We start from the raw sequence: 18,703 nt of genomic DNA, 5'->3' as shown, positions 1-18,703 counted from the left end.
TTGTCCATGAACTTTATTTTTTAATCTAACGGCAGATTTTAGGTTTTTATTGGTTTGATTTCACGTGTTTATGTTTTATATTGAACTCTGCACAGGCTCCAGAGACGAGCGACGGCAGCCACTCAGATTCATCACTGTTGCTATGGTTACGGTGGACATAATGGTTCCACTCTTCATCACTTTCAATTTTCACCTTCTCTCCCATGAGAACCGGCTCGATGCCACAGAGCGGCCTCATGGACGAGGAGCAAGGCAGAGACACACACAGGATCTTCTCTCATTCAACTCAGATGAAACAGATATAATACTTATACAGCTGTCAGATCTGTTTGGAATATGAAGTAGCACCTCACCCACAGTGAGTGTGATGTGATGTGTGCCCTAAACTCCCTAGAGACACATGATCTCATGATGAAGCTGCGCTGGACGACATCGTCCTTGCTTCCAATGAAACATCAGGAACTTGGGAGTGATCTTCGCTCCTGATTCGTCCTCTAATTCTCACTTAAAGCTAATTTCTAGGACCGCCGTTTTCCACTTGCGTAATATCTAAAAAACCATGTGTCAGTGTGTGTGTTCCTGTCAACTCTTCTTCTGCAGTGTTTTGAGTGCAGCAGCAGAACGGCTCCACCTGCTGGTCATCAGCTCATGTGTAGAGAATTTTTATCTTTGGTCAAATGGAGAAGAGTCAGATTCCTCTCTCTGCCTCTAGAGGGCGGTAGCTGTTTCTCCTTTAATTTCTTAATTTACTGTGGATTTTTCTCCTTTAAGAGAAAGAAGCAGATGGTTGAGACTTTAAGTTTAAAAACAACACAGCTGATTTTCCAGGAATTAGGTCACAACTGATCCTCTGCAGGGTGTGGTGTGGTGTGATGTTGTGTAATGTAGTGTGGTGTGGTGTGGTGTTAGGTGGTTAAGTGTGGTGTGGTGTGTAATGTGGTGTGGTGTGGTGTGATGTTGTGTAATGTAGTGTGGTGTGGTGGTGAGTAATGTAGTGTGATGTGGTGTGGTGTTAGGTGGTTAAGTGTGGTGTGGTTTGATGTTGTGTAATGTTGTGTGGGGTTAGGTGGTTAAGTGTGGTGTGGTGGGGTGTAGTGTGTTGTAATGTAGTGGTGGGGTGTGGTGTAATCGGGTGTGGTGTAGTGGTGTGTTGTGTAGTGGGGTGTGGTGTGTAATGTAGTGTGGTGTGGTGTGGTGTGATGTTGTGTAATGTAGTGTGGTGTGGTGTGGTGTGGTGTGTAATGTGGTGTGGTGTGGTGTGATGTTGTGTAATGTAGTGTGGTGTGGTGGTGAGTAATGTAGTGTGATGTGGTGTGTTGTGTAGTGGGGTGTGGTGTAGTGTGTAACTGCTATACGATATATTAAACTAGAGACAATATTTAAAGACGATCAGCAACATACACATATATATATACTGTATATATATATATATATACTGTAAACATATATATATATATATACATACTGTACATATATAAATACATGATAAAAGACAGGGTACATATACCTGGTGAGTCAGGGAGGTGTACAGCCGGTATCCAGCCTGTGATGACGATCCCTTTAGGTTTCCAGTGCTAACTGATGTGTAGAGAATAAATCAAATGTCTTCAGAGTCCAGAGGCTCCGCAGGACAGACAGAGGGCTGATGGGACATGACCTGTAAAACACATGACCTGTAAAACACATGACCTGTAAAACACATGACCTGTAGAACACATGACCTGTTGAACACATGACCTGTAAAACACATGACCTGTAAAACACATGACCTGTTGAACACATGACCTGTAAAACACATAAACTGTTGAACACATGACCTGTTGAACACATGACCTGTAAAACACATGACCTGTAAAACACATGACCTGTAGAACACATGACCTGTTGAACACATGACCTGTTGAACACATGACCTGTTGAACACATGACCTGTTGAACACATGACCTGTAAAACACATGACCTGTAAAACACATGACCTGTAAAACACATGACCTGTTGAACACATGACCTGTAGAACACATGACCTGTTGAACACATGACCTGTTGAACACATGACCTGTTGAACACATGACCTGTTGAACACATGACCTGTTGAACACAGGTGTAGTGATGATGGCTGTGTCACCTTCTCCAGGGGGACGTCCAGCTCTCCCATCACTGCAGGTTGTTGTGTCCTCTGAGAGACAAACACGTGTTGGACAGAGGGACACATCTTCACTGCAGCGTCCACCTTGGACTTCAGTTCAATGAGCCGACCCCCCCTCACACCGTGATTACAGGTGACAACGGCTCTGCACTCAGCTGAAAACACAACAGCACGACACAGAAGACAACACAACAAAATGATACACAACAAGAATCATCACCGGAGGTGTCGGGTCATGTGACCAACTCACATCAGCAGAAACTGAAACTTTTATAAACGCAGGTAACGATTAAATAGACACAAGGTGGTGTCCCCATGTGTCTATGTAGATGATGACAGTGTGTGTCCAGGCGGGACGTGAATAACTCGTCCTCCAGAGTCTCCGATTCCGCTCCGATGTTTATGAATACAGTGAAATTTAAGTTTTACATCAGTAGAGATGGGGCGGAGTTAATCTGTGTCATGGGACCACAGCAGAGAGATGATGACTAACTCTCAAATCATTAGTATGATCAGCTGATCTCAGGAGACGAGGACATTTCAATGTTTCTCCGACTGAACCTTTAACGGTTATTCTGCTCCTCTTGTCTCTGACAATGACCTCAGCTAAACTCCCATCATGCTTTGCTGCTCACTCAGCCGCGATAATGTCATGTTTGTTCTCTTTGTTTCCAAAAGACTGACGTGGTTGAGCAGCGACTGTGATCTTCAGAGGTCGAGTCCGACGCTTCTCAGAGGAACAGATCTGGAGTCAGACAGGAGGGAAGCAGAGCAGGGCTCAGAGACCTTCTTCACATGATGGTGCACTTCTACACCTGCATCATGGAGTCCATCCTCTCCTCCTCCATCACCATCTGGTTCGCTGCTGCCACCGCTAACGACAGAAGGAGCTGCAGCGGATCATCCGTTCTGCTGAGAAGGTGATCGGCTGCAATCTGCCATCTCTACAGGACCTGTTGCCTCTAGGACCCTGAGGCGTGCAGGTAAGATGGTGGCTGATCCCCCCCCACCCGGGTCACAAACTCGGGCAGGAGGCTGCGGTCCATCAGGACCAGAACCTCCACAAGAGCAGCTTCTTCCCGGCTGCAGTCGGCCTCATCAACAAGGCCCGGGACCCCCCCCCCCCCCCCCCCCACCTGACTCTTTCATTCCGCCCCCACACCTCAAGGATGTGTTAAATTAACACATTTATTATATTATATTATACTGCAGTACATTGCATAATGCAATGTGACACTGTTCACTGTCTTGCATCTTGCATTTCACTTTTTACTTCACTTTTTATATCTTTAATCGTTTATATATTTTTATTTAGATATGTTTATGTCTAAATAAATGTTACTCTGTATAAATATTAGAAAAAGGGAGTAAATAAGAAGTAAATAGTGAGTAAATATATATTGTTTCTTTTTATTGCTTTTCTTATGTGTGTTTTATTTATTGTGTTTGTATGTTTTCATGTTTCTATGTTCATTGTATGCACCAATAACCAGAGCAAATTCCTTTTAGGTGTAAACCTACTTAAATAAATACTTTCTGATTCTGATTCTGATTCTATCATCAAAGTGCTGCTCATTGTGGGAACTGTTGGTTTCTCAATCATGTTTTAGGTGTTGATCTTCTATGTGAAGAGCCTTGAGCTAATGTATATTATGAATTGGTGCTAAACAAATAAATTGAATTGAGTATCATATATCATATTCATATCATCAATAACTAATTAAAACAAACTGATCAGAAACACTTGACCAAACATCAGAGCGATAAGAACGACCTGAAACGACAGAAACATCTTTTTGTTTAACGTCTACTATGATTCTTTTTTTTGGTCCATGTCTCATCTGCTATCTTAGAGGTTTATGACCTATACCGCAGCCAGCCACCAGGAGATGCAGATGATTTGGCTTCATCTTGGTCATTTTGAGTCAGTGTGGTTTGACTCACCGTCCTGGATCCTCCCTGCCAGAGCCTCCGAGCTGAAGCCAGCGAACACCACCGTGTGTACCGCTCCAATACGAGCACACGCCAACATGGCCGCCACGGCCATCGGGGAAATTGGCATGTAGATGGCCACCCTGCCCCCTTCTGGATCCCATGGCTCTTCAGCGTGTTGGCGAGGCGGCCGGTGGTCTCCAGCAGCTCCCTGTGGAGGACGGATACGCAGGTTTTTAAACTTTACCAGGTGAATCTGAGTTCACCTGCTTGGTAGTTATGGACAGTGAAACATTTCCCGTCCGATACCGATGCTGATGACGACTTTAGAACAACAGTCAGATAAAGCTCAGTATCGTCTGCATAGAGGGAGGATACAGGGCCCTTATCACTGGTGCAGATGTTTCCAGATGTTCGTACCTATATGTGACCTTCACCTCAGTGCCGGGTTCGTCTCGCTCCCAGATCAGCGCCACTCGGTCTGGATGTTTCTCAACATGGACGTCCAGACAGTTCACTGAGACAGATGGATGCAGAGTCAGAAAGACTTCTCACTGTGGTTTCAACATGAAGCTCATCCATCCTGACTTCATTCTGGATCCACTACATTAATATATAAATATATAAATATATATATATACACGTGTGTCCAGATAAACTGTTTCCTGTGAGGTGGAACCTGCTCAGAGCTTCAGTTCTCATACAAACCCTAAATAACGAAAGTGAACTTCAGAGCTTTGAGTAAATTCATGTTAAAAAACAACCCAATAAACATCTTTTGCCCTCGCTGGTCTCTGAGCTGGTGAATGACGGGTCCTCTGGAGTCTGTCCTCACAGAAACTGTCTTCATTCACTCTCTGATTGAACTCAAATCCAAAAAATGGATTTTATACTGAAGATCCTGTTTGAGTCTCACGCAGCAGGTTTAGACAATAATCCGTCAGATCACAACGCCGTCGTTATTAGAATATTATTGGATTATTATTAGTGAGGGAAAAAACAACAGGGGAATGAGAGACAATAACAGATTATTACAACATGTTGTTATAGGTCTGATGAATACAAACTGTGTGTTTATTTCTGTGTTTTTCACAAAGATTCATTATGTAAATGAAGATAAGGACGATATCTGATTATTTCTCCTGTGAAACAACAACACTCAACATTTCAGCCAAACGTGGTTCAAACTGAGTCTTTATTTATTAGGTTTCAGTGGAATACATGTACCAGAACTGATCCGGGTCCGCGACCGAGAGCCGGTACAGGTCCGGGTGAGACAGGCAGGACAGCCCGCTCCGCTGGCAGGACCGGGTCCAGGACGGACCGGGTCCAGGACGGGGTCCAGGACGGACCGGGTCCCGGGTTCCAGCAGCGGCTCAGCAGGCTCCTGAAGAGCCGGGCCCCTCTGTTGTGAGCGGCCATGTTACTGCTCTGGGTCCGGAGGGAGGGTCCAGTAACACCCCCCCCCTCCCCCCCCCCCCCTCAGGTGAGCGGCTCTGGTAACCTCCCACAAACTTTCCTCAATCTTCAGAAAGTTTCTGACTCAGTGAACTTTTCATTATGAGGTTTTGTGGTTTCATTCACATTTATTATTCCCCCCCCCCCCCAGACTTTACAGAAGGTTCCAGATTAAACTGAAATAAACATATGAAAACTGAATGAGAACCAGCGCCTGTTTATTCTGCCACCTCATGAGTTTCCATGTTTTATACTCTCTGGTGTGGCAGTGACTTTAAATATGAATAACATTTAAATGTGAAAAAAACAATAAAAAGATAAAATGATGAAGACGCATCCGTTAATTTTCAGGTCTTAAGAAATTGTATTTATTAACCGGATGGAATCTGATTATTTTGACTGTTAGTACCTGATGATTTCACACACACACACACACACACACACACACACACACACACACACACACACACACACACAGAGAACTTCGTTAGGACATGACGTGATGGAGAAGGTCAGAGGTCGGATCATCCAACCTGATCCAGAGGTGGGGGCGTGGCCTCCATGTCTGTGGTTAAATCCCTTTTAACTGTTATGTCTGAGTGTCCACATGCTTTTGGTCATGTAACTGGTCTGAGGTCAGAGGAGCAGGCCTCTGAGTGCGTCTCAGGTGAGCTTTGGTCTGCAGGTGAGCCTTGAGGAAGGTGAGCAGGCGGAAGTGTTTTCCGCAGGCGTGGCAGCTGTGCGGCGTCTCTCCACTGTGGACGCTGCGGTGCCGCAGGAAGCTGGACGCCATGTTGAAGGTCTTCGAGCAGAGCAAGCAGCTGTACGGCTTCTTGCCGCTGTGTGTGAACCTGTGGTCCCTCAGCCGCTCCTTCAGACGGTAGCTCTTCCCACAGAGGTCACAGTGGAACGGCTTCTCCCCCGTGTGGCTCCTCTGGTGAACTTTGAGCTGCGAGAGGTTGGGGAACTTCTTGCCGCAGACCTCACATGTGATGATGTTGTCTCGGGCCAGCAGCTCGTCGGCGGGCAGCTCGTGCGAGTGTTTGCTGATGACGTGATTCTTCAGGCAGCGGTAGCTCTTCCCGCAGATGGAGCAGAGCTGTCGCTCTCCTGTGTGGATCGCCTGGTGGCTGTGCAGGTTGGCGGCCTGGGTGAAGCCCTTCCCGCAGTTGGAGCACTGAAACGGCCGCACCTCCTGGTGCACCAGTTTGTGGCGTGTCAGGTGGCAGGCGTGATAGAAGCTCTTCCCGCAGATGTCGCAGATAAAGGTCTTGTCGAAGTGCGTCATCCTGTGCGTCCTCAGCACGCTGACGCAGGAGTAGCCCTTCCCACAGACGTCGCAGTGGCAGCTTTTCTCCCCCGTGTGTCGCGCCTTCACGTGCAGGTCGCGATGAGCTTTGTGGTTGAATCTCTTCGGACAGAAGTCGCAGGTGTACGGAAGCAGCCCGTGCTCTTTGCGCTCGTGTTCACGCAGCTTCAGGATGCCACTGAACTGCTCCCTGCACACGGAGCACACGGGGTGAGACTTCCTGTGGTGGTCGGAGAGTCGCTCTGAGTTTGGAAACAACATCCCGCACTGTGAGCACTCGTGGTGAATCTCTGATGATTGTGCAGTCGCTGTGTCTTTCTTCCTGCGACCGTGGCGCTGCTTCCTGCTGGGTGCTGCAGGCCCCTCCTCTGCTGCGGGGGGGCCGGGCGGAGGAGAGGACGCCTGAGCGTACTCGTGGTCGGGGAAATCCGCGGGGGGGGAGTGAGGGAGAGTCGTCACTTCACCTGGGACCTCAGTGGTTTTATCTTCACCTGTGATGAGAGGTTACTCAAGGTCATCGAGGACGTAAACTTGAACTGACTGATTATTTATCAATGACATCGATCAGAAGTTCCTATTAAAGGGAAATATATGCATTTATAATCATAATAAATTCTAGAATCAGATGATTTCTCTCTTCATCCATAAACGTAACTCAGGTCCCCAGAGGGCACCGATGTCTCTGCTGTACCTGTGCTCACAAGAGGACTGACTCTAGTTTAATGTGGGTAACGGTGCGTTTCTCATGGTCGCCTGTTGGTGGCGTCATGCCCTCGTTGTACATGTGTCACTCACATTCCTGCACTTTTTACATCTTGTTGGTTTTGACTCTGTATTTGAAGCGGATGAAGGATTTTAGTCGTCTGGATCTGAAGCTTTCAGAGAAACAAGCTGAGCAAACGTTAGCGGCAGCTCGACTCAGCCAATCAGAGACGAGTCAGAGAAACACTGAGTTTTAACAGGAAGCTGCTTTTGTACTGTTTTAACTGGATTGAATCTTTAGTAGTTAGTCTGTTAGAGAGACCCCTAGTGGACGACAGCTGTGTGTGAACGTGTTTTCTCTCAGGTGAACTCACCACCAGCCTCGGCGCCGCCCTGCAGGGAGACCAGCAGACCAGCCGCGCTCTGAGAACAGGAAACAGTTCACAGATCAGGGTTGTTTTCTCTTCTCTGATTCTCTGAATGTTGTGTGGATTCACTAACTGACCCCGTAAACCAGGATGTAGGTTTGTTCACCACCAGCGCCTGAAACACACATCAGAAACGTCACTGTTAAATGAAAAGACAGAAATCGTTCTTCCTGCATCTGAGTTGTTCTGAGAATCCTCATCCACAAGTGAACTGAACTGTATTTAAAGGGACATGTGGTTTGTTCCCATGCTCCTCGTGAAATTAACTCTGACATTGACGGCAGAGACGTGCGAGTGTGAATCAGAGGAAAACGTTTCCTGATTTTTGTTCCATTTCAGTTCAGTCTGAGCTTCAGACCTGAAACCAGGCGAGAGTGGGGGTCACTCTGGACGTCTGTCACAAGGTTTAGAGTCTCCAGTAATTATCATAATTAAAGCATGAAACAAGGATATTCATGTGTTGATGTGATGAAGGTTCAGTCTTGTCATTCTTCCTCTTGGTTTGTCAAAGACCGATAAAAACTCACCTTCATGAATCTGCGTCTTCATCACATCAGACGGAGAACAACCCCTCCGGTCTCCTGGAGTCTTCTCCTGCTGCTCATCAGCCCCCACTACAATCTGCAAGATGTTCTCCACAGCTTCAGCACACAGAGCGTCAACCAGAGCTCCCAGTTTCTCCTGAAACAATATGAACAGTCACTAAAGCTGCATTCAGACCTGCACTGAACTTCAGATAATCCCCCGACATGTTCCTAACATGTTCCTAACATGTTCGGCTGGTTCTGTCTGTGAGAACAAATGTCTGAGTCAGTGTCTCTGGACGTTTTCTGAAACTCTTCCTGCAGCCTCCTAGTGAGACGTGTGGAAGCTTCCCAGTGAGCGAGTGGACGAGGAGCTGGAAGAACACAAACATCTCAGCATGAAGAAGAGGAGCTGGACACGTAGAAGATGAAGACATCAACATGGAAACACGAGGAGACTCCAGATCGTTCAGTGATGAGTCACATCCTCACAGGTTCATGTACAAACAGCAGAATGTGATCAAGACACTTTCTCCAGCTGTATCATCCCTGAGATGAAACCGGTCATTCAATGTTTCATCCACACTTACATCAAAGCTGTTGTTAGCTTCTGTTAGCTGATGTAAGCTGTTGTTAGCTAGATGGTAGCTTCTGTTAGCTAGCGCTTAGCTAGCTGTTAGCCTCTTGTAGCTGGTGTAAGCATATCTATGGGTGTAAGATGTTGTTAGCTAGCTTTTGTTAGCTAGCGCTTAGCTAGCTGTTAGCCTCTGCTAGGCACTGTTTAAGCTGTGGTTAGCTAGCTGTTAGCTTACCTGAGCTTTGGGACTTTGTATATTTAACGTCGTTTTTTCCGCCGCGGTAAAAATCTGCGCGATTAGCGTCTGAGTCAAGTTATTAACGATGCTCTTCACCTGGGTTTTAAAAGTGAATAAATCAACCATTGTGAAGAATAAGCTACAGGTTAGCTTAGCACACAAACGGCTACCGGGGAAACTGTGGGTGAAGGAAGTCACGTTCACTCCTTCAGAGTAAAACCACTGCTCCACTGAGCGCAGGTCAGTAGATATATTCATTAAAAAGTCCGAAATACAGTGTTTGTGTTTTCTTTGGGAGACTTGATGAAGGTTTGTATTTTAGTTGAATTATTATACGTCACATGAGTAAAGCTGGATTCACATCCACATGAGTAGAAATCTTTAATGTACCAGACCAGAGGGTTCATTTTCTATTTTGATGGAACGAACCTATAATAATATGATAATAATCAGATTTTATACACTTTAATAGATTAGCTTTCAATAAAGGGAGTTTTTATATCTAAATTCATTCAGTCAAAGGGGCGAATTTCATAAAAGTGTAATTTAAATGATAAGGCTAGGTATCTAATAATTTTAATTGAAGAATAAATTATACCAAAGATGAATAAGTGGGTTTTCATTTATCCTAATGAATTAAACCTGAATTAAAATATCCTGCAGTGTTGCAGATGAGAAATGACACAGATAAATATACCACATCTCCAAAAATACTTTGTTTTTATTCACCACGTGCTGATCCTGTACAGACACATAATAATAAACCTACTTTTTTAAATATAACATTTACATTACATTCATTCACAGAGCTGCAGTCAAACACCATCAGGAATAAAACATTAAATATTCTCTTTTTCAAAATCACAGATATAAAACGTACGTTCAGGACAAAACGATGATAAAGACACAGACGCAGGCTTTTCATTTACCTCGTCCAACAGGAAACACAAAACTCTCAGTCCGACATTCTCACCTGACGTTAGCGTTTCCTGGAGCACAGAACCAACTGAGCTACTGTTTTCACACGCAGCTCATTTTCAGGTGCATCAATAGCCTTTGCTTCATTGATAAAAAGTCGTAAATAAAACTTTCAAAGCGTAAATACATATTTATTTTTGTACATTAATTTCACTGGTTTCAAAAATGTCCAAGAGTGTTTATAGCCCTCTTATTCCATTAAATACTAAGTGGATTAGCTTTCTAAAACACTTTTAGATCATATTTTCCACTTAATATTTAGGAAATAGCCACATGCTAACAGTCAAACTCAATAGTTAAAATGCTACATGTTGACAGCTATTTAAAAATGAAAAAACAACTCTGACGTAACCGTGTTTAATTAAAAACTTTGCATAGTAGCAAATGATGTCATGTCTGTTCAATGATTGGCTGTGCTCCACGAGCCAATCAAATCCCTGTGTCTTCAAAACAGAAAGGACGGATCGACCTTCAGCTGTGATCGTCCGACTCGCCGCCGCTCTGTCGCCGCGGCGAGGGGAGGCTCCTCCCTCCGTCCTCGTGATGTTGTTTGGAGGAGCTGGACAGGTCGATGGCCACTTCCTCCTCCAGCTCCTCCTCTTCCTCCAACAGCTCCTCCCCCGGCTCCACCTCCCGGACCTCGCTGCCCCGCCGCTCCGCCGGGCTGAAGGAGTCGGAGCGAGTGGATTCAGACGCTGGAGGACTGGAACACTTTTTGGCCATTTCTAAAGATTTCTTGTGCATTCCTGAGGAAAGAGAGGCGGAGACAGAGATTCAGTCCAGTCTGCTCCACTCACAACTTATTACCACGTGAAATTATGATAGAAAATCAGTTTTATCTTTACAACGTGACTTCATCAACAGCCATGGAAGTCTCCAGCGAAATTATATTGTATCTATCATGAATATATGAACAAATAAACAAGGATAAAACTGAAAAGACATATAATTCTTCATTACAATTAAATAATTAAATACACTGGGGGCAGATCAGGGGACGTTTGGACCCACAGCGTCTTGGTTACGGCCCTGATTCAAACATCATGATGACCTCATGAACTTTATAACTCACTTGCAAATAAATGCTAACTGTAAATTAAGGCTGTGACGTGTAATCTGAGAAATAAACTTTCCCTCACAATGAAACTTATCACCATGTAAAAGAGTGTGAACTTATTAACAATGAAGATTGACTGATGGAACTGAAGTGATGAAGTAAATCAAGTGATCTGATCCAGATGTTTTCTCATGTAACTGATGAATATAAATATAAAGAACTCAGCTGACTTCGGGTCACATGATGCAACATATATGTAAACTGTACAGTGTGTGCGTGTGTTGATGCGTGGTGTGGTGCGTGTGCGTGGCACTGACGTGCATGCGGCTCACCGAGCAGCCAGGGGGCGCAGGATCCCATCATGCCGTTCTTCGCGGAGTTGAGGATGGACTCGGGCAGCGGGATGGAATGTCTCACCATCGCCCCGTAGAGGCCGTACTCCGCCATGACGCTGCTGCGACCCCAGCACTTCTCACGCTTCCGCCACTTTGCCCGACGGTTCTGGAACCAGACCTGAGAGAAATAATATGGTAGAGTTATAATATAATGTAATAATCAGCTAAATGATCACGTGTCTTCAGGTTCACAGGGTTTTAAATAAATGTGTTTTCAACGGTTTGGATTTAAATTCCCAGATTAATTAATCAATTAAAAATAAAACAACAGAATTAGTTTTATGTGGATAATTGGAATCGTTGCTAGTTGGTGATGACGTGAGATGTGGTGCAAGCTTCCTGTTCATCCTTATTCAAAGGTCCTCAGAAGGTCCCTGACCCTCAAGATGAGAAACACTTCCTCCAAAGCATGGTTGGAATTTTATTCTTCTTTCATATTTATTTTAATTGTTTTTTTTAATCAACAGAGAAAAGTAAATCTTCAGTTTGTACAACCCTTCCTGAACGACCTTCGGCTTCTGTTTGAATGTCAGCTGATGACTGGTGATGACTGGTGATGACTGGTGATGACTGGTGATGACTGGTGATAACTGGTGATGACTGGTGATAACTGGTGATTATTGATGAGTTGCTGGGCGCGGCGTGTCTCACCTGTATCCGGTCCTCGGGCAGCTCAGTCTTCATGGCGAGCATCTCTCGGGCGTAAACATCTGGATAGTGAGCCTCGTGAAAAGCCTTCTCCAGCTCCTCCAGCTGGTGGGAGGTGAACACCGTCCTGCGCAGAAAAGATTTCTTTAGCATCAAGATTTCATTTAGTTTCATATGATTAAACCAATATCATTGCATCATCTGATTTATTTCATCGAATTTTTTTTTTCATATTCAGATCAATAAAAACGACAACATCCACATGAAAAGCACAAACACAGCAGCTGCATAATCAAATAAAATGGTTAATCTTTATCTCATATAATTGTTGAGTTACTTGATACATAATTTTATAATTTAAACATATTAAGTCTAACAGTTTTGAACTAAATAAAAATTTGTTTCCATAAATTGAGGGAAAAGAATAGAAATATGAAAAAAACACATTTAACTAATTATCTCACTAAACTTAGATTTTATTAAAAAAAAAATATTTCATTTTATTTCCTGTTAATACTCTAAATTATATATTATTATAATATATTATTTATTCAGATATCATATAATCAATCAATTGTGATTGATTAAGAAAATATCAAAATAAATTAAATTAATGAATCATTTACATATTTAAACAAACATTATTAAACAAATATTCGAAGACTGAAATCTGTCCATTAATTAAATAAAAGAAATGCAACACGAATAAATACAACAGTAATGTGATAATTTACAGATGTTCCTGATTGAAACTCACCGGTGTCTCCTCTTCTTCCTCTTACTGAGAGTTTCCTGAAGACTTGGGGTCGTTTCTGTCTGAGAGACACTCTTCATCTGCAGCGATGACAAACACCATCAGTTCATCATCTTCATCACATCCAGCAACCATTCACGCTCAATTACCAGATAAAGGAAAAACTAAAACTCAGTTCATTCGTTCAGATGCATCTTAAAATGTTCATGTTCAAACTAATATTATTATTATTATTATTATTAATAATAATAGATTCGAAAAAAAAAACTGACTGAATTTAAACAAATGTTTTTTTCTTATTTTGAAGTTTTCAGTGAATCCGAGTGAGCCGACGAAACTGACCCTCAAATAAAAACTAAATGTATAGTTGTATATATATATACTCTATAGTTGGGAGTATATATATATATAATATAGTTTTAAATAGATAATCGACATAGATAAGAAATCATGTGAAAAGCTTTTAAAGCCTGAGACAATCCGAACTTTCGTTAAAAACAACGACAATAAAAAAGATGAACGTTTGTTTAATAAAACAAATAAAAAACGTTGAAACGAATTCTAAATAAAGATTAAAATCAGAATTGGATCGAATCAAGACAGAAAACGCTCCGGACTCGAGCCGAGCCGTACCGGAGTAGTTGTCCCTCTGGGCCCTCCAGGCTGTGCAGGTAGTGGCTCTCGGTCCGGGCCTGCAGCAGCGGCAGGTGGCCGGGCAGGAAGCACGGAGCACCGGGGGGCTGCTGCGCCGCCAGGCTGCACAGGAAGCCGAGGCCGAGCGGCAGAGATCCTCCCGGGAACGAGAAGCCTCCGAGGCCGCCGCCGGCTCCGTGCGGCTCGGGCCGGGCCCGGAGCCCACCGCCGACAGGCCGGAGCCCGGGGCTCCTCCGGGCAGCTGCCGGGCCTGCAGGTCCGACTCCAGGCCCAGGAGGTCGGTGATGGCGAAGCCTTTCGACCGGAACCCGGGGCCGTGCAGGCGGGACTTGTCGATCCCGAAGCCGGAGACAGCATCTTCACTTTGGGCTTCTCTTCTCCGACCTCGTCCCGGGTCGTCATGGTACCAGGTGTGAGGGAAGCTGAGGATGGGACAGGCCCGGGGGGGGGGTCCATTTATCCCGTTCCAGAGTCCCGGGATCAGAGCAGCAGCCAATCAGAGGACAGATCTGATGTGTGTGTGTGTGTGTGTGTGGTGGGGGGGGGTTAGAGGATTAATTGCCTCCAAATTCACTTCAATCCTACCAGGATTTATTCTGTGAGAGGGGGGGCATCAGCTGCTGCATCACCCGATAATCAATAATCATCATCTCCATCTTCTCACTGTTTCATACAATAACATTCATAGAAAGAACATTTAAATTAAATATTTTTTAATTAAGAAAGAACTGTCAAAAAGTATTTTATCTTATTTCTATTATTTATTCGTTTTGTTCCTTTACGAAATCATTTTTATTAATAATACAAATAAAATTCAAAAACAGAAAATAAAATGACAACATGGAATCGTATTATTCATGTTAACTCATGTATCAGTCATCAATTTGTTTTTATCTCTTGTGTCACATGTTAGTGTCTCATCATTTATTTATTCATGTGTCTTTCTATTGGCAGGTGTCATCACACGTCCAGAAATATAAAGTCAAACATTTTATTATTATCAGAAACAAATATGAGGAAGGATGAAAATAAAAGAATAAATGAAATTAAACTTTAATAAAACCTGCTGTCTAATGTGTGATTATGGTGATTGATCGACAAATAAAGGACTTTATTTATTAATGTTGTCATTAATCTTAATATAATAATAACAGATCTGTTTATTCGAGGTTATTATTTGAATTCTCAGATTTGTTTCTCTTGAACTAATGAATGTAACGTGATACTAATATTATAAAAACATTAGTTTCGGATCATTTTAATGATTTTTAATCTTTAATCTTTATTCGATTAAATTCAGTCAAACAAGTAAAAACACAGATTATATTGACTTTAATTATCAGTGATAAGCTGATTCCTCTCATTGCTTTTTAAAACCATTTCTACCTTCTTACCAACACACACACACACACACACACACACACACACACACACACACACACACACACACACACAAACAAACACACACACACACACACACACACACACACACACACAAACATACACACACACACGCTGCAGGCAATCCCGAGGGATTAAACACCAACTTCGCCCTAATTTCAAACTGACTTTCATGAGCTTCATTTTGTGAAACAGCTGATTTGTTAGTGTGAAAGTGTGTGTTCACTCTACACGTATGACATACGACATACAACATACAACATATAACGAGCAACATATAACATACAACATACAACATACAACATATAACATATAACACACAACATATAACATACAACATACAACATATAACATACAACATACAACATATAACATACAACATATAACATACAACATATAACATACAACATACAACATACAACATACAACATATAACACACGATCCTCTGATGTTTTCACTGACGTCATCGAACCTCATTACATTTTTTATCTACATGTTCTAATTTAAAATACAATGAAATAAACTTTATTGACCCGGAGAAATCTTCTTGTCACTGCAGCAGACAGGAAGTCGACAAAATATATAAAATAAAATGAAATACAAAATATAAAGAGATATGTTCACAATATACATATATCACTATATTGATTCGTAACTGAGACTTACTGTAAAAGAAAAAGACAAACTGAATCTGTTCAAACAATTGTTTTTCTTTTTAATATAAAAAACGTTTCATACAAAAACGTTACACACAAGGGCTCATTATCATTTTCTGAGTAATGTGATTATGGTTTTAATAATGTGTCATTGTTTGATATATTAATGATTCAAGGTTATTATACGTTACAAAATGCTGCACATTCATAATTTATAAATATAAAAAAAAAAACACAGACACGCACACGACTCATAAAAAAAGGATGACGCAGTTTCATTTGTTATAGATTATAAAGGTTTTCACAAAATCAGAACATCGGTTTGACTCAAGTTAAAGCTTAAAATAAGGTGCTGAGGTTGGATTAAAGTGTGTGTGTGTGTGTTTGTGTGTGTTGAGTGTGTGTGTGTGCGTGTTTGTGTGTGAGTGTGTGTGTGTTTGTGTGTGTTGAGTGTGTATGTGTGTGTGTGAGAAACGTATGTTCATGTGTGGATTACCATGATATGAAGATTGATTGATTATGTGCGTTTGAATAATCTTCAGATTAAAGTCTTTTGTTCCTTTGATCCTCGAGCAGTTGATGTTCATCATCTTCATCGTTTTATTTTTGTCAGTGTGCGTGATGATGTGATGAAGGACAGTAATCATAATCATCATCATCTTCATCTTCATCTTCATCTTCATCTTCATCTTCATCTCTCTTTCTCTCACAAAGTGAACATGGTGGTGTTGTCATGATGACTGTTGTTCTCTGTGAGTAAAGAATAGGAGACACATTGAAACTGTCTCTGAGCCCGGTGCTGCCGGCCCGGTGCTGCGGTACCGTCAGCCAGACGGCAGCAGGAGAACAGCTCATGGTTTGGGTGATGGGGGTCTTTGATGATCCGGCTGCTCTTCTTCCTGCACCGCTGGGTGTAGAGCTCCTCTATGGATGGTAGCTCCGTCCTGGTGATGTGCTGGGCAGACTGCACCACCCTCTGTAGAGCCTCACAGTTCAGGGCGGTGAAGCAGCCAATCAGGAGGCTCTCTGTGGTGCACCTGTATCCTGGAGTCCATGTGGAGCCTCCACAGCCTGAACGTCTTCCTGATGGAGTCTGTGTGGTGGGTCCAGGTCAGGTCATCAGTGATGTGGACCCCGAGGAACCTGAAGCTGCTGACTCGCTCCAGTCCTGTTGATGGAGAGGGGGGGGGCGTGTTCTTCTCCTCCTCTCTTCCTGTAGTCCACGATCAGCTCCTTCGTTCTGCTGACGATGAGATGGAGGTTGATGTCCTGGCACCAAGATGTCAGGGCTCTGACCTCCTCTCTGTAGACCTTCTCCTCGTGGCCGGGGATCAGGCCCATGATGGTGGTGTCATCAGCAAACTGGTGGTGTTGGGAGGAGGTGATGAAGGGAGGGAGGGAGGAGGTGATGAAGAGAGGGAGGAGGTGATGAAGGGAGGGAGGAGGTGATGAAGGGAGGGAGGAGGTGATGAAGGGAGGGAGGGAGGAGGTGATAAAGGGAGGGAGGGAGGAGGTGATGAAGAGAGGGAGGAGGTGATGAAGGGAGGGAGGAGGTGATGAAGGGAGGGAGGGAGGAGGTGATGAAGAGAGGGAGGAGGTGATGAAGGGAGGGAGGAGGTGATGAAGAGAGGGAGGAGGTGATGAAGGGAGGGAGGAGGTGATGAAGAGAGGGAGGAGGTGATGAAGGGAGGGAGGAGGTGATGAAGGGAGGGAGGGAGGAGGTGATGAAGAGAGGGAGGAGGTGATGAAGGGAGGGAGGAGGTGATGAAGAGAGGGAGGAGGTGATGAAGGGAGGGAGGAGGTGATGAAGGGAGGGAGGAGGTGATGAAGGGAGGGAGGAGGTGATGAAGGGAGGGAGGGAGGAGGTGATGAAGGGAGGGAGGAGGTGATGAAGGGAGGGAAGAGGTGATGAAGGGAGGGAGGAGGTGATGAAGGGAGAGAGAGAGGAGGTGATGAAGGGAGGGAGGAGGTGATGAAGGGAGGGAGGAGGTGATGAAGGGAGGGAGGAGGTGATGAAGAGAGGGAGGAGGTGATGAAGGGAGGGAGGAGGTGATGAAGAGAGGGAGGAGGTGATGAAGGGAGGGAGGAGGTGATGAAGGGAGGGAGGGAGGAGGTGATGAAGAGAGGGAGGAGGTGATGAAGGGAGGGAGGAGGTGATGAAGAGAGGGAGGAGGTGATGAAGGGAGGGAGGAGGTGATGAAGGGAGGGAGGAGGTGATGAAGGGAGGGAGGAGGTGATGAAGGGAGGGAGGGAGGAGGTGATGAAGGGAGGGAGGAGGTGATGAAGGGAGGGAAGAGGTGATGAAGGGAGGGAGGAGGTGATGAAGGGAGAGAGGGAGGAGGTGATGAAGGGAGGGAGGAGGTGATGAAGGGAGGGAGGAGGTGATGAAGGGAGAGAGGGAGGAGGTGATGAAGGGAGGGAGGAGGTGATGAAGGGAGGGAGGAGGTGATGAAGGGAGGGAGGAGGTGATGACGGGAGGGAGGAGGTGATGAAGGGAGGGAGGAGGTGATGAAGAGAGGGAAGAGGTGATGAAGGGAGGGAGGGAGGAGGTGATGAAGGGAGGGAGGAGGTGATGAAGGGAGGGAGGAGGTGATGAAGGGAGGGAGGGAGGAGGTGATGAAGGGAGGGAGGAGGTGATGAAGGGAGGGAGGGAGGAGGTGATGAAGGGAGGGAGGAGGTGATGAAGGGAGGGAGGAGGTGATGACGGGAGGGAGGAGGTGATGAAGGGAGGGAGGAGGTGATGAAGAGAGGGAAGAGGTGATGAAGGGAGGGAGGGAGGAGGTGATGAAGGGAGGGAGGAGGTGATGAAGGGAGGGAGGGAGGAGGTGATGAAGGGAGGGAGGA

The 18,703-nt window shown here is 44.5% G+C and overlaps 2 protein-coding genes, 1 long non-coding RNA gene and 1 pseudogene across 3 annotated transcripts; 1 reads left to right on the top strand and 3 right to left on the bottom strand.

The window, feature by feature from the left end:
- LOC128453146 (acetyl-coenzyme A synthetase 2-like, mitochondrial) overlaps positions 1-5,501 on the bottom strand; it is an 8,142-nt pseudogene extending 2,641 nt beyond the window's left edge.
- Positions 5,502-5,738: 237 nt separating this feature from the next.
- On the bottom strand, positions 5,739-9,514 carry LOC128453451 (zinc finger protein 79). The gene is made up of 5 exons (XM_053436358.1): positions 9,313-9,514; positions 8,504-8,657; positions 8,054-8,091; positions 7,923-7,971; positions 5,739-7,337 (listed from the first exon to the last, which is right to left on the bottom strand). The coding sequence occupies exons 1-5, from the start codon at positions 9,439-9,441 to the stop codon at positions 6,127-6,129; spliced, it is 1,581 nt and encodes a 526-aa protein (XP_053292333.1). The 5' UTR covers positions 9,442-9,514; the 3' UTR covers positions 5,739-6,126.
- Positions 8,510-11,443, top strand: LOC128453453 (uncharacterized). The gene is made up of 2 exons (XR_008341508.1): positions 8,510-8,994; positions 10,748-11,443. It is a non-coding gene; the product is annotated as an uncharacterized LOC128453453 (long non-coding RNA).
- vsx1 (visual system homeobox 1 homolog, chx10-like) lies at positions 10,091-14,203 on the bottom strand. Its single transcript, XM_053436359.1, is given in 9 exon segments — positions 10,091-11,039; positions 11,668-11,863; positions 12,397-12,520; positions 13,151-13,173; positions 13,175-13,227; positions 13,781-13,802; positions 13,804-13,988; positions 13,991-14,146; positions 14,149-14,203. Coding segments are annotated over 9 exon segments (1,089 nt in total). The 3' UTR covers positions 10,091-10,764.
- Between the last annotated feature and the right edge of the window lie 4,500 nt (positions 14,204-18,703).

Source organism: Pleuronectes platessa, chromosome 12, assembly GCF_947347685.1.
Source record: "Pleuronectes platessa chromosome 12, fPlePla1.1, whole genome shotgun sequence".
In the NCBI taxonomy this organism is placed as follows: Eukaryota; Metazoa; Chordata; class Actinopteri; order Pleuronectiformes; family Pleuronectidae; genus Pleuronectes; species Pleuronectes platessa.
This window is presented reverse-complemented; position numbering and strand designations above follow the sequence as displayed.